General features: G+C 34.7%; 1 protein-coding gene across 1 annotated transcript in view; it reads left to right on the forward strand.

Moving 5' to 3' along the window:
- The first annotated feature begins 4,548 nt into the window (after nt 1-4,548).
- The window catches only part of LOC144445626 (protein FAM135A-like), a 61,380-nt gene continuing 40,425 nt past the window's right edge, over nt 4,549-25,503 (forward strand). The window contains exon 1 of the mRNA XM_078135245.1: nt 4,549-4,927. Within this exon, the coding sequence (XP_077991371.1) occupies nt 4,851-4,927 (77 nt within the window). The 5' untranslated portion in view covers nt 4,549-4,850. The remainder of the gene's footprint in view (nt 4,928-25,503) is intronic.

Consider the following 25,503-nt stretch of genomic DNA (forward strand, 5'->3'; position numbering starts at 1 on the left):
TTCAAATAAACATGTCATAGTATGTTTCAATGTTGAAGACATGCATATTGTATGCTGATGACGATGAAAAAAAATATGCAAATTATCATTTATTTATATGTAAATTAATATGCAAATTAGTCGTCCTCAACAATTGCAGTGTTATCTATTTTGTTATGTTGATATTATTCGTCTTAGTGCGATTCTATGCCTCTCCTGGTTTGTTTGCTTGTTTGTTGTTGTTGTTGTTGTTGTTGTTGTTGTTGTTGTTGTTTGTTGTTGTCGTTTTGGGTGGAGGGGGTGGTTGTATCTGTTTTCATGGTGTTGACGCCAAAATGCGTTTCAAGTGTTATTTAGGAATAGTAAAGATTATTGTACCGTGCACAAGCCAAGTTATTGTCTTTGAACGCAAAATATGGATTATATACACCGGTCGTTCTACATCACGACAACTCATGTCTACGTCAATGGTTCTGCGGTGCTCGAAATATATGAGTCAAAATCATTCCAAATTTTCTTCATAAATTATGCTATTTTCTTGGTTCAACCAGTAGTGACTCGTAGTGACAAGGCCCCTTAGGTCATTTGTATTTTCCTTGGGTGACCGAAGAAAAGCGTTGGGGAATACTATCTAATTATTATTTGACCTTATACGTCCACAGATATTTGGAGTTGTGTTTTTTTATCCTTCACTCGGGTATTTTCTAGTTACAATTATCTTGATTATATTAATCATCTTTGTAAACGCATTAGGTAATTATAACTAATTGTATACTGGTTCTTTGTAATTTGCAGTGTATCAATAATCATGTGATTAGTATTGTGTATTTCTATTTTCATTTCAGAATTAGTTAATTAAGGAATCGAACCTGATATATCTTGGCAACTTTAATTTTAGCCCTTTAAATGAATAGATAGATAGATAAATAGATAATTTGGTGTCTGTAGCTGATGTCGCTGTAAGTTTTGTTGTTGTTGTTGTTGTTGTGGTGGTGGTGGTGGTGGTGGTGGTGGTGGTGGTGGATGATGATGATGATGATGATGATGATGATGATGATGATGATGATGTGCTGGTACTGGTGGTGGTTGAGGTGGTGGTGGTGGTGGTGGCGGCGGCGGCGGCAGCGGCGGCGGCGGCGATGATAATGATGATGATGGTGATGATGATGATGTTGATGATGATGATGATGATGGTAATGATGTTGGTGATGGTGATGATGACGATGATGGTAATGATGAAAAATTCAAAATGTTCAAGTAATCATAGATTTTATTTATAGTAAAATGTACACATGACATTATATCACCATATTTTGTATTTCTTATCAATTCATTGTGAAAGGTAAGTAAGGCCTAAAACAATTGATTGGTTCCAGTTACCCGACCCCACCTACTTTTTCACTGCCGACCCTAAACTTTTTTTTACGTTATCGAGAAACTATACGAAATCGTGAAAATATTGAAGTCTCTAGAGAAATAGTGGATGCGGAAACTGACATCAACTTAAAAAGACAATATAAAACTGTTCTTCCAATCTATAATGGATGTACGAGAAGAAACCAATAACACAGAGACAATATGGAAAACAGCGGAGAATCGAACATAACTATACCTGAACTAGACACTCACATAATTGTGAAAAATAAATAAGTAAATAAATAATCTACCTACCCCACATACTCTAAAATTGTGCGTAATCGGAACCACACAGTTTTTTAGGCCAAAGTACAGTAATTATTACCTAGGAATTAAAGTGGCACCAACGGGAAGTTTACATCATTTTCAAAAACAGTACTTTTTCTAAAATGCACTATGTCTAATTTCAGAAATGTCCATCTAATAAACATGTTACAAGAGGACGTACTATGTCATAGATTAAGTGTTGTTCATTCTATTCACCTGTGTCCCAGAGGACGTTCATTTTGACGCTGGCTACCTGCCAACTATATTTGAAAACTATAATATACATTTGCATACAGCAGGATTAGTTGTATGTTAGTTTATTAATGCTAGACACCAACGTTAACGTTGCAGAGGGCGCACTATACATGTATATATCCAGTGGATTCAGTGTTGGAGGATCTCCACCACACACGCTCCACACTAGTTAGAGGGCGCACTTTATTGTTCATCAATTTGTTGTCCTCAAAATCAAAACTTGGTGGTATTGGCGTAATTCATTAACGGTAAATATATTGACACTCCACATAGGGACATCGGTAATTGCGTAAAATAGTCGGTACTAATACTTCATTGTATGTTTTCGCACATTGATACTTTTGATTCTACATATAAAATGTCATATTTTATACTAAATACCATAACAAACGAAACAGGTTTGCTGCATACACTGGATAGGTTTGGGTGTTACTAATAGACGATATGTCGCATCAACTTTGGTGGGAATAACTTTAGGCCAATTAACTACATATAATGAGACACAACATATGTAAATACTTATTGTGTCCCAAAAGGGAACTTGCAAACCCGCCATGTTGAATGTTGCATCATGGGAAATGTGATAATAAATACTAATCAATTAGCATTGAAAACAATGCTGATACATCGTCTGAAACCACAAATATTCAATTCATAGTCACCCTGACCATTGTGGGAGGTTTATTTTATCAGTAGCGCCAGATTAGGTATTACAATAACCACAGATAATCCCATAGTCCTTTGCGTCTGAGCATGCTCAGTCTGGATTGCAAGTTCCCTATACCGAGACACCCGGAACAAATATGTATACATTTAGTACACATTAGATTCAAGGTGAACGTAGAAAAGGAAAGACGTCGACCATACCCAAAGTAAGGGGACTTCCACAATTACATATTTCACAAATACCGGTAGGTTCCTATCTCGGATCTGAATTAAGAGGTAGGGCCATGTTTTAGAAAATGGAATTAGGGGAGGGTAACATGTCACTTTGACTCATTGTATTATCTCACTTTATATCATTTTGTTATTTTCTGTATCCCACTTCTGCCATATCCCACCACTGCCACCGTTGTATCTGAACTTATGTCATATTTCTGCTGACAACCATGCAGTGACTCGATCAATTAAACAAACAAACAAACAAACAAATAAACAAACAAACACACACACATACATACACATAGACAATAAATAAATACAGGGGGAGGAAGAATAAACATACCCACACAAACAAACAAACAAACACGCAAATAAACAAACAAACAAACAATCAATCAATCAATCAATCAATCTAACAAACAAACTAACAAACAAACTAACAAACAAACAAACAAACAAACAAACAAACAAACAAAATTTGCATGAGTAAATGAAAAGTTAAACTCAAGGATAACTATCTATACACATGTATATGTACGTGCCTGCATATCATACTATTGAAATAATGTACATATAGAAACATTGTATGTTATTTAATTTCAATAGTATACAATATAAGACAGTTATATCCATGAGTTTAAAATGGTATTTTCTTTAATTTCTTTACTTTTTTACTTCTTTCTTTCTTTTCTTTCTTTTGTGTATATCTGTCTGTCCATCTGTCTGTCTGTCTGTCCGTCCGTCCTTCCGTCCGTCTGTCTGTCTGTCTGTTTGTTTGTTTGTTTGATTGTTTGTTTGTTTGTTTGTTTGTTTGTAGCATTCCTCCTTGCTCCCTGTACTGCTAGCATGCAAGCTTGTGATAATCTGTCATAACAGAAAATAAATCAAACCGTGCCTACTATCACTCAGTTAAGTCACCCAATCAAGAACGTGTGCACTTTCGTCACCATTTTAGCAAGACATTGCACATTTAAAAAGTTTTCTTTAATATTGTTGCAAAATAGGGTATGTAACAATAGTTTTCAATTTAGGACGATTTAGCGTTATCGAGGGATACCATGCAATGTACCATGCAATGTACCATGCAATGAACATGTAAACTTGACTCTTTCTGTGTGTTCTGCATCCACAGTTCAAAGGTAGATAAGAAACGTTAGTTGGTTTTTAATCTATAAATTATGTGTTCATTTATCTAACTAATCGTTAATTAATCTCTCCCTATCTTCTTAGCTGTTATGTACGTGTCTATGTAATCTTCTTAGACTTAAAACAAACACAACCATAATATGCATACCTGTGTTTGTTCAGTCTCGGATACAAATTACTTTCATCTCAGACCACTCTTTTTAGTGGTCTGAGCTTTCATCCATACATCCTTGACGTAGTGTGGCATTTTTTGTTGAAAATGATAAAATACAAATAACACAATATATTCTCAAAATAAAATAAACTATCCCACCCGTCGTTTGAATTCCATGGAACTTGAAAGCTACATTTCGAACGTCTTGGCTAACTTGCTGATCAGCGGAAAGCATACATCGATGCTAATGAATAAATGAGGCATGGTGAACTTTTAGAAGGCCAAATGCGTTCACTAGTGCAGGGGTTGTGTTTTCAAAATAGATTTTTTAAAAATAGTAGCGCGTAAAATAATACTGGGACCAGGCTGCGCCCTCAGCGAATTTGTGCAATTATCGGATTGAATTGTGGGTAGCGGGTTTTCCAAGGTCAAGATGGCGACTTGTTAGGTGAATACCACTGTTTCTGTAGCTAGGTGTAACAAATGCCGGTAAATAGACAAATAGGGAAGAACCCGTCTACCACTCGTGTCTTTTAGATGTTTACAGAGTCGAACATATATTCACTCTTCGAAGAAAATATTTTGAACCAGCGGGGCAGTAAGGACACTGAAGTGTCCGTGTTCGATATCGTGATTTCTCCAGCATCGTTCCGTCAGATTTTATAGTTGTTTGATGCGAAATCGGCACAGCAACTTGTTTTCGACATAGAATTGTTACCGGTGACCAGAAGCTGGTCGTATTTACGACGACATGGGGGAATTACAAGCTACGTTAGATTTTTCAGTAGAACTTGGGAAATTTCACAACGTAGACCTGTTTCAGCGAGGGTAAGTTGAACGGTTTATAACTTGTCAACACAACACGAATAGGAAATATGTTTGCAAATTATTTCGATATGCATTCATGACAGCACAGATATAATACATATAACCATACGTAATACACATCGTTACATACCACACACCGTGGTGTTAACAAGATACTAACAAGAATTAACGGCCAAGTTACACATGTAACGTCAATTATCTCAGAAATGTTTATAGCCACATTTGTTTGCTAGGTCAGGGGTCACGTACCCCAACCGTGACGGTGATAGCCCAGAGACTTGGCTACCTGGCTGGGCAATGTCAGTCACCAAAAACTCGAGCCAATAAAATTGGTAATATGGCAAGTCAGTTAGCCAAGTCTCTTGGCTATGGGAGTGACTAATTTAGTACTCTGTGTTATTACAAAAAATAACTTAACAAAAACTGTCGGCAAAATTTGTATTTCATGTTGGCCTAAGTCACAGTAAGTGGATATGGATACATTATGTGTACAGTATTTGCATCATGGAGTATAAACTTTATACCTCCATATTTGTATCAAAATAAGGTAGTTTGATTTTTATATTAACCTCCATAATGGAGGACAAAGTTAGGGGTAGGCTTAAAGGTTAGACATCGTCGTAAACCTCAGCCAATTTTACGTCAGAGTTCGTTATTTCACAGTGTTGCTGAACTGAGAAATAACAGCTCTGGTTTGCGAAAATGAAGGTAGACCCCTTAATATAAAGTTTACATGAGTCGTTGACCCAAAATGACAACTGTTCTATCACAAACTTTTCATCACAAATATCAGGGAAACTAAAGGTTAGATGAATACTTTAAACATGGAAATTTTGGCTAAAGACTTATTTTCGCCTTTTTTTTTCGCTGGAAAACAAAAGTGCAAAAATGAGTAGTGACTAAATTGCCTTCTTGTACATTAACACTCTGTACCAATCTGGTAATTAATTAATTAATAGTCTAGTAAAAATTAGCCTTTGAGCTGAAGACGGCAAAATTGCAAAATTTGCTACATGTAGTAGAGAAAATCTCAATTTCATCTTAACTATCCAACACCTACATTTACAAATTGTAGACATACGAATCAGAGTTTTTTGCTTTACTCGATTATTCAACAAATAGTTAGGGGGAAATGTATGTAGGTCTTAAAGTGTAAGAACTAGTTGTAGAGGTCGAGGTAAAGAACATACTCAGCCATATCAAAGTAAGCTAGGGAGTTATGGTTAGGGATAATAGAACTAGACCCCCTAACATACCCCTAATTTGTATTGTCAGCCATAAATAGCCACCGTTCTATACTTCCTGTTAGACTAGATTCTCAGACTTGGGCTGTGGCATAACTATTAACTACAAGACACTTTGAGTTTATAGTATTTTAAATGTCCTCCAATCTTCAGTTTTGCCAACAGAACTATACAATATGCTTGCAAGGGTTAGGGAGCATGGTAAAATTTTAGAAATTTGATCGATAGTGTACATACACTGTAATCTTGGATGGTAGCCAACTAATTTCTTAAACCACTCCTGTACAGTAAGTACAGTCGTCGAATGATTTGATTTACTCTGACAGAAATCTCCTTAAAAAGTGTAACCAGTGAAATGGGTAGCCATTTAATTTTAGAAGTTATAAACTTTCATGACATGACAGGGTGAATGGCAATCTGTAGGTAATATGAAATATTCTTGAAAAATGACAATTGTCAATATGAGTTACACACAGCTGACAACATAGAAATTCCTGGGAAATAGCCGAAGAATTTTGTAAAGAACAAATCTCGGGGAAATATAAATGTCACTGGTACATTGTATATGTATCAACTCTACTGTACATACACACTGTACATTGCTTGAAGTATCTAATCACTGCTACAGTCTAGCCTTTTACCAGATACAGTGTAGTCTAATGAGACTGTATATTAGTCACTGATTACTTAGCCTATCCTAGCCTAGCCTCAAGTCAAAGCTGTGCGAATTTACCAAGAAAACAGGATTCTGTTTAAATTTGTTGTTACCTTGACATACGATTATAATTTGTAACACTAGCAATGTAGCAAGGCTAGATTATCCCTCTAGATGTAGATGCAAACTTAGTCAGAAATTGAAGCCATGTTTGTATGTTCACTTATTTCTGAATATTCATGTAATAACGGAACCCATATAGCCTGAAAGATCTCGTTATTTCCACATATTATATCTTCAACAAGTAGCGAGTGGTTACGTAAAGTGAATGACTGAACCTTTCAGACTATAGGGTTGTCGGTGGCCGAGTGACTAAACCATTTGCCTCTTACCACTGTGGTCAGGGTTTGAACCCATCATTGACAGGTTTATTAAATTTACCATGCTGTACATGAGAAGACTGTCATTCAGTTTGACTCTACTGAACAACAGGTTTTACCTGGGTACTCCAGTTTCCTCCTGCATTAACACTGAACCCACAAGGAATTGTTCTCACTGGACTTCTTGGGAGACAAGTGTTTATATACTTAGAGAACATATAAATAATGATTATTATAACATATAAAACTAAATTTTCAAAGTGTTCAAAAGAAAATGTGATTTACATACACCCTGATCATTCTAACTTCTAAGTCATGACAACGTACCAAATATACATATATGTACATTATATCATTGTTTATACAGTGCTCTAGATAGGATTAAAAATATAAAATGCAATTATTACTTTTACTGATTTTTCACAAGTTATTTCGCTTTTGATGGTGTTATTATGTTTTTCCTCAGGATTTGTCTTCGTGATCATTCAAGTAAATGTTCATGACTTACAGGTTTTGTCACTACATGTACATATGTACATGTATACCCATTTTTGACTTGAAGTTAAAGACTCGTTAGATCACTTTTATTTTCCGTGGCTGAAGGAAGAACAATATTGGAGAATGACATCATAGTACAATACGACATGATATCTTTTATTACCCGATAAATAGAAAAATCATCACAAACTTCACATCACAAATCATAATGTAATGTACATAAGAAGCAAAACAATCAGATCGGATAACAAGAGTCAGAAAATAGCGATGCTAATCGTGTATGACCCCTGGAAACAATAAAAAATGGTACAAGTTTTGGGTGTAAATAAATATCTGTACAAATATGGTACTGGAGTGCACCTGGGTTGTCTCACTAAAAGACACTGGTAAACAAATATTAAGAGTTGTAGTGCTGACAATATGTATCTCTACCCTTGAGCCTGCACCCCCACCCCTACCCCCACCCATGTTGCTGAGTGGCAAAATAAAAGCCAGGCAGCGCATGTAGTTGTTGCTTAGAAAATGTATTTGAATGTTATTGTAACCTTTGATAATTGCTCAAGAAATGTCGATTCTAAAAATATTGATGTTTTTATAAAAAGTACATCGTATGATGCATACAGGAAGCTCTTGCCATGCCACACACATAGTCTGGTAGTGTTATGACGTAATGTGGCCGTATGAATGAAGATTTGGTATTTATTTGGGATTTTTAATTCATAAAACAATTTTAACATGGCTTCCTACTTGAAAAAATCACTGTACAACAACTTAGACCAAATCCTTGTTTGTAACTCTGTCTCAATAAATTGCAAAAGATTAATGTGTAAAATGTTTGTTGTTGTACGTATAATAATAAACTTTTTCCGTCTTTTTTTTTTTTTTTAGCTTTTTGCAATGTATTGAGGTTTAAACTCAGACTTGGTCGATGTTGTTTCACATTGATTTTTCTAGTAGAAATCCATGATAAAATTGTTTTATGAATTAAAAATCCCAAATAAATACCAAATCTTCATTCATATGACCACTTTAACTATAACAATAACATACATGTATAAAACAGTAACTGCATATTACAGCCAGTGTTGTTAGGAATCCAACTTCAAGTCAGTTTGAAATGCAACTTAGTGAAAAACGGTGAAAAACGTCACACAAAATTTTTAATCCTAAAAATTACTCGTCAGTACCTCAGTATTTGCTGTAATACAGTACAAAAGGTACCCTGCCATATGTTGTCAACAGTACTGTAATACCCCATACATGTAGGCATAGCCTTGGGGGTTACTAAAAAAAACATGGATATTTCATTGTATGCTTAACTTCAGCTCCTCTCAAGAGTGAAAAGTTGAACAATATATGAATGACTTTTGGACAGGCTTACAAGCTTAAGCGTATACATGTATACGTATGACCTGCCTACACTGTTATGTTTCACTAATTTTTGTTAGAAAATTAGCTGTTGAAAGATAAACTAAAATAAAACATAAAATGATGCAAACCTTCAACATGTAATATGTACCACTGAAAGAACATTAGATGTGAGAAATAGTTTCAATTTGATGTTGCTTAGCAACAATTAATTTGATGTGAAATTTTGAAATTTACTCTCCAGAACCCAAATTCTATGAAAATACCTGTATTTGATTCCTGGGAGTGGCACCCCACTATAAAATTCATACAAAATAATGAATATTGCAAACTATATGCATTTCCTATAATAATGTCACGTGATGCATAATCACTGTGTTTATGTACATGTACATGTAGTCTTACATACTTTGGGCTGCATACATCCTGAATAAGTGACCGCATACAATAATGTACGTTTTTGTAAAATACTGAGAGAAAAAAAAATTGTCAAAAGCCACAATCACTCAACAGTGACTACTTTCATGTCTAATTCCTACGGCAAAAAAACTGCCAGATCCTCTCTCGTATTACTTTAACATTTTTTTTTCAAAAAAAAATGACTTTTTCAAATTATGTATAAAGCTACATGAACCATTTCTTAAGCACGACACTTTTTAAAGAAATACTCAATGATTTTCCATGTGCATAGAGCTGCATGACCTAAACAACTAGATTTGTATTCTTTATCATCTACATGTATGTATAATCGTGCAAGCAAAGTACCAGATCCTTTCTCATGTAACTTAAATGATTTCTATACCGTTATTTTGTTTCCATTGAATGATTTTTCTATTCATAGAGCTGTATGACGTACACTTCAATAGTAAATGTACAATTCATGTACTTTCCACAGATCTCTACGATTTCGGTTTTTTTACAATCTATAGACATGTATTCAGAATTAAAGCATATCTAGTCCAGTATAATGAAAATATGTCTCAGAATTCATGCTGTTTTCTAGGTAGTTGTGATTCAATATTTTCTCCAGGAAACTACAACTGCTGACATCAGAGCGTGGACAATCGGAACCTGGTACGAACAGGGAAAGTAAACATATGAATTGGATTAATAATACTTGGCACTGCATGTTGGAACAGTAGAGAATTGATTATTACACACCATGGTTTGCAACAGTTTTATTAACGTGTACATGTACATGTAATGCCAGGGGAACTGGAAATTTGTTTGTGAACCTGAACTATTACATATATATGTAAAATGGTCATAAAACTGTTCTTATCAAATGATGGAGTGTAATATAAGTCTATGTACATCCATCATGCTTAGCTGTGCCAAGTGTTATTAATCCAATTCAGTTGTTTACTTTCCTTGTTTGTAATAGGTTCCATTCATCCACAGTCTGATGTCAGCAGTTGTACTAGCATGTTAATACCAGATGACTGGATGCCAGACTTCTGTTTTCTTTGATATTATTAGATATTGAATTCAGAGACAAACATGTACACACATGTACATACTAGACTACTCTGCTTTTAAAAAATAATAACAGGCAGCATCATCAACTGTACGTCATAGTATTATGAATTTTTTTTGTCAAACATTTTTATATCCTTGCATATACATACATTGTAAGTAAATTAAATTAAATACATATATGTGAATTACATTAATTAATCTGATTATAAAATATATTACAATTATTATATATTTAAATAATACAAATGTATGTGTATGTATTTAGAAATTTCATTATAAATGATAACTTGGTGGAATTTTTTTTTATCTGAAAAAATTATACATGTAATAACTCGAGCCTCAAAATTGTGGTCAGAGTTTTGTTAATTAAGACCTTTAAATTATCATCTTGTCTTTCATTTTTTCTTTCTCTGCTAGCTCTTTTCTTTTCTCTCTTTTTTCTGTCAGTCAGTTTATTTTCTAAGAAAAACTAAGCCCTTGATAAAGATTGTCTGAGAACAACGGAAACCTCAGGTACAAAAAATGTAGTGGATATAATCCTGGACTTGTCTTTCTTGAAATCAAATTTATATTAATGTACATATCAAGTCTTAGCATTATAATCTAATTTCCCCAAGGACTGACAGTTGGGCTGACAGTGATACGATTTTTTGTCAACAAACCGAGCTACGAAAAGTGAAAGGAAATGACTGACAACCTGAATAATTGCATACTTTTATTTATTGACATTTCCTTGAAACCAATTCCAATTTCCATGGTTTCTTTCTTATATTTCTACTGGAAAAACTCCACAGAATTAAAAGGGAGCAGCATTGTTTGTAGTCTAGTTCCAGACAGGGAGAGTATTACATATTAAATACTTTATCTTAATCCCAGTCTAGTCAAGTTCCCCAACAAATTGCACATAATTGTGTGCTCCCTCCCACAGAGTTCATAAAAACATGATGATGTCCCCAGTGATCTTACATGTAGTTTAAACAGACTGGAGGAGGAGTTGGACATTTGCATATCATTATTATGTGCTAAATTCCCACGATAGTCAAAACATGGTCAAAAAACAAGTGTATGAAATGTATTAATGAGCGTTGACAACAGCCTATCAATTTGTGATGGATTACTACTGACATGTGCCGTTCATTCTTCGCTCACCATGATGTTCAAACACACTTTTCACCTTTCATTGGGACCTTGACTAGACTGGGATTAAGATGAAGAATTTTAATACATAATACTGTCCCTGTCTGGAACTTCATGTAGACTGCATTATTTGAGCTAGGGATAAAGAGATGTAAAACCCCCTTGCATTGTTTGTTTCCCATAATGCATCACCCCAGTGTACTAAACAGCAGTTAAAACTTCCAGATTTGTCAATTTTTGTAACTTAAGAGCAGTCGTACAATGCACAAATGGTAAAAATAACTTACATGTTGTACTGTGTCCTCAAGCATAAACAAACGCACGCACAGTACAAATTCAGTCTTGCACCTTTAATGTACTAATTAAATTTTGGTATCTGTATTGAGTTCTTGATTTATTACTATTAATATTAGCAGTATGAGTTTCCTGATGTTTTTGTGAATGTCATTAGTAAATTGTGTGTGATTAATTTTCAATTAAATGAGAATAGATGCTATTTATAGTAGTTAATTTAATTTGTGATTACTAGCCCAGGAAATTAATTACATGGTAATGTAGTTGTGATATGTTATCTCTACTGTGGTAATGATGTAGTACTTAATTCCCAATCTGATTACAAACCTGACAGTGATAGTAAAATTGCCTTTATAAATTATTAATCATATAATTGTATGCTTTGTGATGCAGTGGTATTGTGATACAGAACAGGTCAAGGATTGCCACTGTTCTCCCCACTAATAATAGAGAAAGCACGGTGCCAACAGTGACACCGTCTTAGCCACTCAGGCCACCATACTTGGCAGGTTTCTGCCATGCTGTGTTCTCCCCACTATAGAGAAATCATGGGGCTAACACCATCCTTACCACCCAGGCCACCATGCTTGGCAGGTTTCTGCCATTCTTCAAAATATTCTACCATCCTTGAGCTTTTAGTAGTCCCTGAAGGACCATATCTTATAATAATACTTTCGTATGAAGATAAATGGCCGATCCCAATGTGTACAATATATGTGTAGTGCTTGAAATTAACAGTAGTCCCGTGTTGACAGACTACCAATTTTTGTCATGGGGCTAACATAATTTGCAGCTTTAGCCCCCACTCAGGCTACCACTGATTATATGATGATTTAAAAGATGGAAGATTTACAGACATAAAAGTATTTTAATAACAAGCATATTTCCAATAGATGAACTTGGTTTTCAGTTCAGGAATATTGGACTATTATATATCACATTCTTGGGCTACCAATATCTGGAATTGGTAGCCTTCTGGGACTACATAGAAAAAAAATTAATTTCAAGCCCTGATGTGTTACATTTGTAAATATAAACATGTCAGAGTATGTTTCATTTCAATGGTGAAGACATGTATTATATACATACATGTAATATATATGCTGATCATTTTGAAAATTACCATGTCATCACGGTAATCAAATTATTATGTGAATTAGCAATTCTTGCAATGTAAGGGGGGGGGGGGGGGTTGACACTGAAACATCTCACCATCAAATATTCAAGGTCAATTCAATACCAAGTTCAATCCAAGTTCAATCTGGCTACCATTGGCAATACCATGTCATTTCAGTTGGAATTTACAGTGCTTCCAACCAAAGTACATGTGTATGATGAAGTACTGCTACATACAAATTTATGATACTTCTAAACTTGTCCAGATGCATTGACATAGATTTAGCTATAGTAGTACATTTGTACTGTACGCATAGTCGCAACATTGGTCACCGTACTCAGCTGCCAAGGTGAAAAACAGTTTACTTTGATAACACCACTGAATGGGTGTGCAGTATTCATTGTTGTACAACAGATTGATAACGCCACTGAACGGACACACAATTATTCCGTGACGTTACAAATAAACTCCATCTATTGGATGACAAAGCTAGAAGTGATGACTAACAACCACAAACCTTGGTACATCATGTAACTGTATTAAGAGGTGCCAAATTTGACATTAATGGCCATGCACAATTGCAGCACTCCGTTGATCTGACCCTACTATAAAGTTTTGTACAAAGACACAATCCCACACATCATACATGTAGTACATGCCCATGTACAATACATATTGTACACGTACATGTACATGTACGTGTACGTGTATGTGTCAGTATGTTGCAGTGTTTCATCATTGTTCATACTTGAGATCATATTTCAGCCTGTCTGTTTGATAGCCTGGAATGCAAATAATTTTGTTATTACTGAAGAAATAGTATTAATAGTATACAATCCCATGTAATTTATAGTTTTAGTTTTTGACATATATATAATATTGCTGTTATTGAAGAATAGAACTTGTCCATTCTGGTATATTATGGTGACCCACATTTTTTTTTTTCACTGAAATACTTTAGAAGTGATTGATTGGTCAGTCGCATAAATGGTTTGTTTTTTTCAGATAAAAATGCCCATGTACCAGTATGTGTGTGTCCATGGTGATGTTTGCATATTCATTGTAGAATTGTAATATTTCTTATCTGGATTCCTTACAACAGTGATATTTTGAATGTTTTGCCTTGGGCAGTGCGCTTACTTTAGGTAGGTCACAGCCACATCCGTTTTGTGCTTGTAATCGATTGCATATTGTGATATTGTTTGCGGCATGTCATCATGTGATCAGTGTTTTCAAAACAAAATAATCTTGAGCAATATTTGCGACAACGGTCTCAGTCTTCAGTAAGTACTTTCGCTTGATCATGTGCCATAGCACATACATTATCATGGATGTGAACGGTTTTATGATCCGATTATACACGTATGTAACTGCAAAACGGAAGTGACTGCAACCTAGATAGAATCAGCATGTCACCAGCAGCAAAACAATTAAAAATAGGCTATCACTATTAGAAATGATAGATCTACATAAAATTACTGACCAGTTGTTTTATCGAAAAAGTCCCAAAATTCAGCAATACATGATGAATTTTGCCTTGAAACATACTTGTCTCATGTCATCATTTTACAACCAGTGATGTCATAATCTTTCAGACCCGCCATAGAGGGCCTACTTTTTTATTTTGTTAAACCACAGACATGTAGGACACTTGGGTCATGCACAGTACAAATTCAGTCTTGCACCTTTAATGTACTAATTAAATTTTGGTATCTGTATTGAGTTCTTGATTTATTACTATTAATATTAGCAGTATGAGTTTCCTGATGTTTTTGTGAATGTCATTAGTAAATTGTGTGTGATTAATTTTCAATTAAATGAGAATAGATGCTATTTATAGTAGTTAATTTAATTTGTGATTACTAGCCCAGGAAATTAATTACATGGTAATGTAGTTGTGATATGTTATCTCTACTGTGGTAATGATGTAGTACTTAATTCCCAATCTGATTACAAACCTGACAGTGATAGTAAAATTGCCTTTATAAATTATTAATCATATAATTGTATGCTTTGTGATGCAGTGGTATTGTGATACAGAACAGGTCAAGGATTGCCACTGTTCTCCCCACTAATAATAGAGAAAGCACGGTGCCAACAGTGACACCGTCTTAGCCACTCAGGCCACCATACTTGGCAGGTTTCTGCCATGCTGTGTTCTCCCCACTATAGAGAAATCATGGGGCTAACACCATCCTTACCACCCAGGCCACCATGCTTGGCAGGTTTCTGCCATTCTTCAAAATATTCTACCATCCTTGAGCTTTTAGTAGTCCCTGAAGGACCATATCTTATAATAATACTTTCGTATGAAGATAAATGGCCGATCCCAATGTGTACAATATATGTGTAGTGCTTGAAATTAACAGTAGTCCCGTGTTGACAGACTACCAATTTTTGTCATGGGGCTAACATAATTTGCAGCTTTAGCCCCCACTCAGGCTACCACTGATTATATGATGATTTAAAAGATGGAAGATTTACAGACATAAAAGTATTTTAATAACAAGCATATTTCCAATAGATGAACTTGGTTTTCAGTTCAGGAATATTGGACTATTATATATCACATTCTTGGGCTACCAATATCTGGAATTGGTAGCCTTCTGGGACTACATAGAAAAAAAATTAATTTCAAGCCCTGATGTGTTACATTTGTAAATATAAACATGTCAGAGTATGTTTCATTTCAATGGTGAAGACATGTATTATATACATACATGTAATATATATGCTGATCATTTTGAAAATTACCATGTCATCACGGTAATCAAATTATTATGTGAATTAGCAATTCTTGCAATGTAAGGGGGGGGGGGGGGGGGGGGGTTGACACTGAAACATCTCACCATCAAATATTCAAGGTCAATTCAATACCAAGTTCAATCCAAGTTCAATCTGGCTACCATTGGCAATACCATGTCATTTCAGTTGGAATTTACAGTGCTTCCAACCAAAGTACATGTGTATGATGAAGTACTGCTACATACAAATTTATGATACTTCTAAACTTGTCCAGATGCATTGACATAGATTTAGCTATAGTAGTACATTTGTACTGTACGCATAGTCGCAACATTGGTCACCGTACTCAGCTGCCAAGGTGAAAAACAGTTTACTTTGATAACACCACTGAATGGGTGTGCAGTATTCATTGTTGTACAACAGATTGATAACGCCACTGAACGGACACACAATTATTCCGTGACGTTACAAATAAACTCCATCTATTGGATGACAAAGCTAGAAGTGATGACTAACAACCACAAACCTTGGTACATCATGTAACTGTATTAAGAGGTGCCAAATTTGACATTAATGGCCATGCACAATTGCAGCACTCCGTTGATCTGACCCTACTATAAAGTTTTGTACAAAGACACAATCCCACACATCATACATGTAGTACATGCCCATGTACAATACATATTGTACACGTACATGTACATGTACGTGTACGTGTATGTGTCAGTATGTTGCAGTGTTTCATCATTGTTCATACTTGAGATCATATTTCAGCCTGTCTGTTTGATAGCCTGGAATGCAAATAATTTTGTTATTACTGAAGAAATAGTATTAATAGTATACAATCCCATGTAATTTATAGTTTTAGTTTTTGACATATATATAATATTGCTGTTATTGAAGAATAGAACTTGTCCATTCTGGTATATTATGGTGACCCACATTTTTTTTTTTCACTGAAATACTTTAGAAGTGATTGATTGGTCAGTCGCATAAATGGTTTGTTTTTTTCAGATAAAAATGCCCATGTACCAGTATGTGTGTGTCCATGGTGATGTTTGCATATTCATTGTAGAATTGTAATATTTCTTATCTGGATTCCTTACAACAGTGATATTTTGAATGTTTTGCCTTGGGCAGTGCGCTTACTTTAGGTAGGTCACAGCCACATCCGTTTTGTGCTTGTAATCGATTGCATATTGTGATATTGTTTGCGGCATGTCATCATGTGATCAGTGTTTTCAAAACAAAATAATCTTGAGCAATATTTGCGACAACGGTCTCAGTCTTCAGTAAGTACTTTCGCTTGATCATGTGCCATAGCACATACATTATCATGGATGTGAACGGTTTTATGATCCGATTATACACGTATGTAACTGCAAAACGGAAGTGACTGCAACCTAGATAGAATCAGCATGTCACCAGCAGCAAAACAATTAAAAATAGGCTATCACTATTAGAAATGATAGATCTACATAAAATTACTGACCAGTTGTTTTATCGAAAAAGTCCCAAAATTCAGCAATACATGATGAATTTTGCCTTGAAACATACTTGTCTCATGTCATCATTTTACAACCAGTGATGTCATAATCTTTCAGACCCGCCATAGAGGGCCTACTTTTTTATTTTGTTAAACCACAGACATGTAGGACACTTGGGTCATGAGAATCCCCCACCGCCTCAAAAAAAAGGGTTGTCCTTACTACAATACTGGAAGGTGATGTTAAAATATATTCTGGGCTCCACAAACAGAAACGTAAAAGTAAAGGAAGCCATCTACATCAGACAGAGGACTACCATCAATTTACAGATACATTATTCCACCAGTTCAGAGAGAGACATCAATGTTGAATAATTAAATCATTGCGTGATAAAGGTCTGCAGTAGATGGGTCAAAACATCACATTCGATTCCAATTTATCATTCCAAAGTAACAATATAAAAAGTATAGTGTACTGTCTTGTCAGTGTCGCAAAACCATGTACATGTACATGTGAATTCTAAACGATAAAGCTATTGCCTTTAATTGTTTATTATACAGCACAGTAAAAAATTAAAAGATGCACTTCTGGTGTATCTACATTTATTTCAAGTAATAGTATCTACAATCTCGTTATCAAGCAGATAATATCAGTCGTTGTGTGTACTTGTAACAAAAGTATTGGATGACATGATGATGATGAGTCAGATTCTATTTTCTATAATAAATGATATCCGGATACAGTATGATTATTTTTAATTCGTCAGCACTATTATACCGACATTTACACAAGTCGTACATTGTAATACATGTACAGTGTAGCGTGGAGTCCATGTTGTTATTTTCTGTTATATGACAGAGTTAGAATTTGCATATCTTGGGTGTGGGCCCAGTATGGATTCCAAGCAATTGAAAAAAAGTAGAAATGTTGCTTGTAACTTGTAGTATACATGTAGATAGCTAGAAGTAGACAATGTAATTTCCCAGTCAATTTGATGACATCAGTATCATGTCATCCAGCTGCCATGTCAACCTGTTATTAATAGTAACAGTATAGTAATGATTTGTTCAATTACATCTGACAAGTACAGACATTAATAGTACAACTCAAGGCTTCAGTTTACTAAGACACAAACTAAATTTATTGTTCTTCAGTGTGGTAGGTTACACAAGTGAGTGATAGCAGCTCCTCTGTTGTGTGAATCTAACCACCCTATGATCAAGATAGTGTAAACATTGGAAGTCCCAAAACAGTGCACCACAAATTTATGGATGGAACTAGCTTTCATAGAGTCTCCTGAGAAAACACAGTGTCCATTCATATCATTGTTGTATCAAAATGTTGCCGACAATACAATAGTTTTAGTTTGTTGCCTATTTTAGTAAACCGCGACCTCGTTTTCTGAGAGTAACATAATATGATAGTCGTAATAGATACAATGTAATGTATTGTCTGATAGTTTGAACTCATCATCTCAGTCAGTACATGTATATATGACAGGGACTTGTTTGAAGTGCCTCAAGGCAATGCCAATTCGTTTTATTCATTATGTATACCTCAATGTTTCTATAATGAATTTGGTTATTTGGTAGAATTGACTCACATGACATTTTATGCAACATTTGCCTGCAGGGTAACTTGTAGATGTAGAACTTAAAGTCATCGCTTACATAATACATTATGTTACATCCTGTGTTTAATAAGTGCATTGCTAAATACAAAAAAATTTACCATCGTACATGTGAACTGTTATACCTCACAAACACACCTGTTCATGTACATTTGTATGTTCTGAATTGGAATGCGTTTGAACAAGACATACATCACTGTACAATATCTTACCCACAACTCTCTCTGATTGGTATGCTTGGAGGTTCCTTATTTTATAACTTTTTCAATAATCCATACTTTTCAACATTTTAAGCATAGTAATTAAGTTTAATTAATATGTAGCAAAAGAACGCTTAGGAATCAAAAATAAAGTTCTAAATTTTGCATAAAAATGAACTAACAACTAAATTAAGCATGTGCTGTGAATAAAACACTTTTCACTGTCAAAGTGTCAATAACTTGGGTAGTCAGTGTGTATGATGAGTTTTAGTATGTAAATTTCTTTTGTCATACCTTTTCAAATAAATCTATATCTTTGGCAAAGTCATAACAGGTGCATATATTTTCCTTAGTTTCGTCGCAAATATTCTGTATGTCTTTCAAGAAAATCTGCTGACAAATTCCTAAAATTGCTACTCCTTCAATAAATCACTGATACCAGAACCGATGAAAATGGGTATTCACAAACTCATCAGTGGCAATTCTAAGCTTGCCAAATGGAAAAAATGTGTTTACAAAACCCTATACACTGGTGAGATTTGTCTGACTTCAAGGAGATGATGTCCAACACTACAAATCAGAGAGAGTTGTGGGTAAAATGTTGTACAGTGTACATGGGTTTTATAAAATTATACCCTGGTTGTTCTCCTGGGGATGGTACATGTACCAGTGGACAGCTCTGTAGTAGTGTTCAGCCAATACATAACAGTGTAATGAAAATATTTAAATACAAATATATTAATATATATACATGTACAATGTATATACACACATACATAGAGTTTCATTCTTGTTTCGCCAAGTAGAGTGCTCATTCAGCTTGGAGAGCAATACATACATAAAAATGAAAGAAGACGAGTACTGGTATGTTATTACATTAATGTATTTACACTACAGTCCATTTCACCAATTTGAAAAGGATCATCAGGTGTATGTGTGGGTGTCAGGGAATCTAAAAATGTACTCACCCACACATACAACACCAGATGATCCTTTTGGTGAAACAGACTGTAGTGTAAATACATAAATTGTAATAACATACTCGTCTTCTTTCATTTTATGGATATATTGATCTCCATGGTGATTGAGCACTCTACTTGGCGAAAGAAGAATGAAACTCTCTATATACATGTGTATATATATTATTAAGCTTATTTTTTGTCATGAATGCAATCCTTTTGTGCTGTAATATGTACTACCTTTAGCTTTACACCAGTTGTCTAGAAAAGCTGCTGATCAGAATGTCGTTCTATCAGTGGTGGACTATTATTAAACTGGCTTTGTAGATGCCGAAAAGTCACACTATCAAACAGACATATATAGATACAAAACAACATTGTGCATTATCTGTGCCCTCTTTATTTAGTTAATGGTATAAACAGTAACTGTATGAAAGAAACAGTTCAGTTGGCTGCTGACCATAGATTTTGTTCGAATTTCAACTTGAAGAAATGATACCTCATGTCTATTGCAAATTGTAGTAGTATGCATGCTGTTACTGTCTATATCATAAACTAAATAATGAATTGACACTGTGTATGTCATCTTTGTGTGTTTTCTTTATTGTGTCTATCTCAACATGAAACCTTGTGATCAGTCTCACCCATCTTGATAGTTCATTTGATTGCTTGAATGGGCAAGCTTCTCCGAAAAGAGCCTCGAGTTATGGGATCATATAATATCATACATGTATGACACAATTTTTATAACCTCCATTCATAACTACAATGTATGTACATACATGCTATCAAATTTCTCTTATAATTTCAAAATATGAAAAATGTGCTGGTAATATCATTTAAAATACATATACAAAAATAGAATGTAATAAAAGTACCGGTAATTTGCATTTATGTGACCTTTATTTGACCCCCCCCCCCCCCCCATCCCCATTGACCCCAATTTTAAACTGCAGTACATTTGTCACAATGTGTATGTTTTCATAAATATAACTGTCAAAAAAAGGAGTTATGCAGATGGTCTATTGGATTAATAAGTTATTCATAAGTCGCTAGACGAAAAACAACAAATCCTTAGTTCACAAATATTTTCCGGGTGAATGAAGTAAAATATTGGGGAATAATATAATTATACCTCCTCCTCCGCATAATTTATAGAAAATCAGGGATAACGATTTGGAACATTTTGACTCGTAGCACCATAAAACCAGCGACATAGACATGAGTTGTCATGACGTAGAAAGACAGAGGTATTACATCCATATTTTCTGTTCAAAGACAATTAATTGGCTTGAGTATGGTATAATAATACATGTAAGCTTTACGAAAATTTGTTTAGGTCTCTGAGAGTCTTTTTGGACAAATTTTATGATTACATAAGGTTGTCTGTAGTTCTGACGTAGAAACCATCTGTGAATGATTTTGCCATTTGGAAATTACACCCACTCAATTATCTACAAAATTGTCTATAATTCTTAACAAAATGACATACTTAACTACATGAAGATGAACAATAACAAACCATCATTTGCCTCTATACTTACAGTGGCCATATGGATGAGGATTGGGTATTTATTTTGGATTTTTAATTTATAAAACAATGTTATCATGGCGTCTTACTTGAAAAATCAATGTGTGAAACAACATAGCCCAGAGTCTGTGTTTTAATTGCAAAACGCTGAAAAAATTTGTAAAAAATGGTTTGTTATTGTACGTGTAACAACAAACATTTTACACATTTAGTAATCTTGTGCAATGTATTGGGTTACAAACAAGGACTTGGCATATCTTGTTTCACATTGATTTTTTTCAAGTAGGAAACCATAATGAAATTGTTTTAAAAATTAAAAATAAATACCCAATCCTCAACCATATTGCAGTGAAATATAACCATCATAATCATGTAGAAGATGAAATTTCCGGAGAAAAGACTAAACTAGAGACAATATGCTGTAAACGGATAGATCTAACATAGAAAATAATTGATTAGTTTGTTTATGCCTGGAAACAAATCAAATATACATTTTGTAAAACTTGAATAGTAAACACAAAGTTATTAATAAAAAATATGAAACACAAAATATATTTTAGCCAATATATTATTCTGTGCATGTATAGCTCTAAATTTGTATGTCTTATAGCTTTATGATGAATAAAGTCTATATACATGTACCTTGAACTTTAAGTTACTTAGACTATTACGATATGATAGATTGTTGAAATAACATTATTACTGTGACAACCTATTCTTTATTTTCGTAAGCTCGTTATTGTAAAGCCGCAGATTCTTTGCAGCACTGTACATAGCCCAGAGACTTGGGTATCTCTTTTTCTTTGTATATATATATATATTATGTATATATACAATTATAGAAATATGTACAATAGCCGTGCCTGGCAGACCCAATAAGAAAGCCTGGCTGGCTTATCGTGTGGTTCACTGTAGCTCAGCAGGGTAATTGAAAACAGGATGCACACACCTAAAAAAGGACAACATTGAATGGAATTTTGAAAGGTTTAAAGTAGTAGTAATAATAATAATAATAATAATCTTTATTCATCCAAATAAATTCAGAAATTTGTTGAATGGTCACCACAGGAATAGCACCCTAGTGTTGAAGAAGCAGGAGGAAACTGGAGTACTCAGGGAACACCTGCATTGTTCGGCAGGGTCTCACTGAGCATCACCCTTCTTAAATACAGACCTGGTTGAATTTTAATCAAACCCAGTTGACGCTTGGCAGGTTTGAACCCAGTCTGATTAAAATCCGATGTAGTGTACACATCGCAATTTCTTTTTGGCTGTCACGTTTATTGTCATTTGTTCTTTTGTAAGTGCTTATATTACATACATCTGACACAATACCATAGGTTTTTCCGAGCCACACGAAAGCACTGAGTGAATTCACTCAACCAATGAAAACGTGTAATGCACCGAAACATACGGGTACAGTACTTCAGATCACTTTTTTCGAAAAGAGCATAACCACAGAGTGCAGGCAGTCTTGTTATCATTATTGTTTGGTGGTTCTCTTTCTTTCAATTTTGGACTTTGATTGTTATATTGTAAGACAGATTCTGGTTGGCTACTCGTAAGTACAAATGTACGAGATTGGGTTCGGGAAAACCTATGGTATTGTGTATGTACATGTATGTAACAAACACTCACAGAAGAACAACCGACAGTAAACGTAACAGCCAAAAAAAATGCAACGTGTACACTACATCGGATTTTAATCAGATTGGTACGAACCCAGGCTGTAGAGGTAAACAGGCTAAATACAAACATGTCATGTATGTTGAAAGTCTACACGTACACATATGGAACATTGCATGTGTCTTTCGATAAGCTAACACATTCGTACATGTACTGTGCCTCGTGAATGTAGTCACTATAGTCAAGAAACTACATTTGTATAAGGGTGGGCTTGTTTTCTACAATCTCTCTCTCCACCATTTATTTTAGTCAAATGGATTTCTTGAACAGTAACACAGCATTCTGTTCATGCAACTTAACACCATAGTTTAATGCTATTGGAGCGTTGATGCATGTATAAACTTGATGGCACTATTATCTCCTCTTTCAGACTAGACGTGAGTTTGTAGTAATTCCCGCGATAGTCAAAAACACTACATTGTAATTGAATATGAATGAGGGCAACTGTCTGAATGAAGTAACCAATTATACAACCGCCTGTGTGATGGATTACTACTGACTTGAGATGCTCATCTTCTCCAGCAGGGGATTTAGCTATATTTTCAGTAGAATTTGTGTATTCGACTAGACATGGAGCGAGAGAGATCAGAGAAAAGGAGCCCACGTGTATAGTTTCTACTAGACTGTGTAGTTACATTGTATACGAATGTCCTTTAATTGTAGTGTGTCTGGGCTTGAGAATAATCACACTAGAATAAATACCTACATGTATCATATACGTGAATTTATGTAGTACATGTAGAGATGTACATTCGATAATTGATTTTCACATGTTTAAAAAGTACACACTGCTGGAGTGGTATACATCTATTATCTGCAAATGGGTCGTTTTGTCGCTTGTAATTTTTTTCATTTTTTTTTTCATAGAAATTAGTGACAGTAAGTCCAGGTTTCTTAAAAGGACTTATAAGTTATATACATGCATGTACATGGCGGTTTTCACAAATAGCATAAAACAGGATTCATTGCTGATATTAATAAGTCAAAAATATACGAATACATAATTAGTTCCTGTCACAGCAATAAGATATATTGTATGGTTTTCTGATTTAATAACGATAATTACCGTAATTCACAATTGTTGATTTGAACAAGTTCCTATCAAAATAATAATTTTGGTTTGTATATACACTGTAGCGCTTTCCCACTCAAAGCACTTTACAATTATTACCCCTGGCACAACAGCCCTTTACTTCCTCAACTCCCTGGGAAGCATACAATCCATTACTGCAGCCTTTATACAATGTGAATGCATAGGATTAATATAATGCATTTACATAGCAACCTCTATCGTATCAGGTCCACAAAACCCATATCCCAGGCTACAATGTTTTCGTCATATACATTGTACATGACCTCATGACATGAAATAAACAGGGTGTACATTTTTGGAGACACACTTTCAAAATGATCCTAAAAATTGGGTTATTACATACAGTATAGCTTAGCAGTACTTTGATTCCCCAATAGATTTCTTCGTCTAGCCAAAGAAAATATGAGTGACCTAAGGGGCCTTGTCAGTACGAGTCACTAGACAAGTACATCGAGTGACAAACCCGTAGGTCACAAGCAGTGTGCCCTCTAACTATACCCAAATTTTGTTGTTGTGAGTCAAAATGAGAAAAACTGGTATTTCTTGTGAGTTACCACATACATTGTAGTAAGAGATAGGGGAAACCAAATTTTGGTGTGTCACTCAAAATTGTGTGTGTCAGTGGCACATCAAATTGGCAGCCTTAGAGGGTACACTGGTCACAAGTATTTTCCGACTGCATGAAGAGAAATATGGGGGAGTAATATAATTATACCTCATCAAGTGTAAATCATGAAATATTGGGAAAAACAAACTTTGCAATTTAGAATGTTTAGACACATATTTTGAGTGCCACAGAACCAATATCATAGACATGGCTTGTTGTGACATAGAATAGCCTGGGTATAAATCCATATTTTCTGTTCAATGACAATATTCTTGCTTGTGCATGGTACAAAAGTACTTGTACATATCACCACATGGTATAAGGGATAAAATGTTTGTATGACACATGTAATTAATTGATGGACATTTGCAAATTGCATGCCAGTGAAATGTCAAACTGAAGGTTGCAACCTTCTTTGAAAAAATGGCAGGAAAATTGTACAAAAGTGTGAAAAGTAAAAATACAA

This window comes from Glandiceps talaboti, chromosome 14 (assembly GCF_964340395.1).
Source record: "Glandiceps talaboti chromosome 14, keGlaTala1.1, whole genome shotgun sequence".
Classification (NCBI taxonomy): domain Eukaryota; kingdom Metazoa; phylum Hemichordata; class Enteropneusta; family Spengelidae; genus Glandiceps; species Glandiceps talaboti.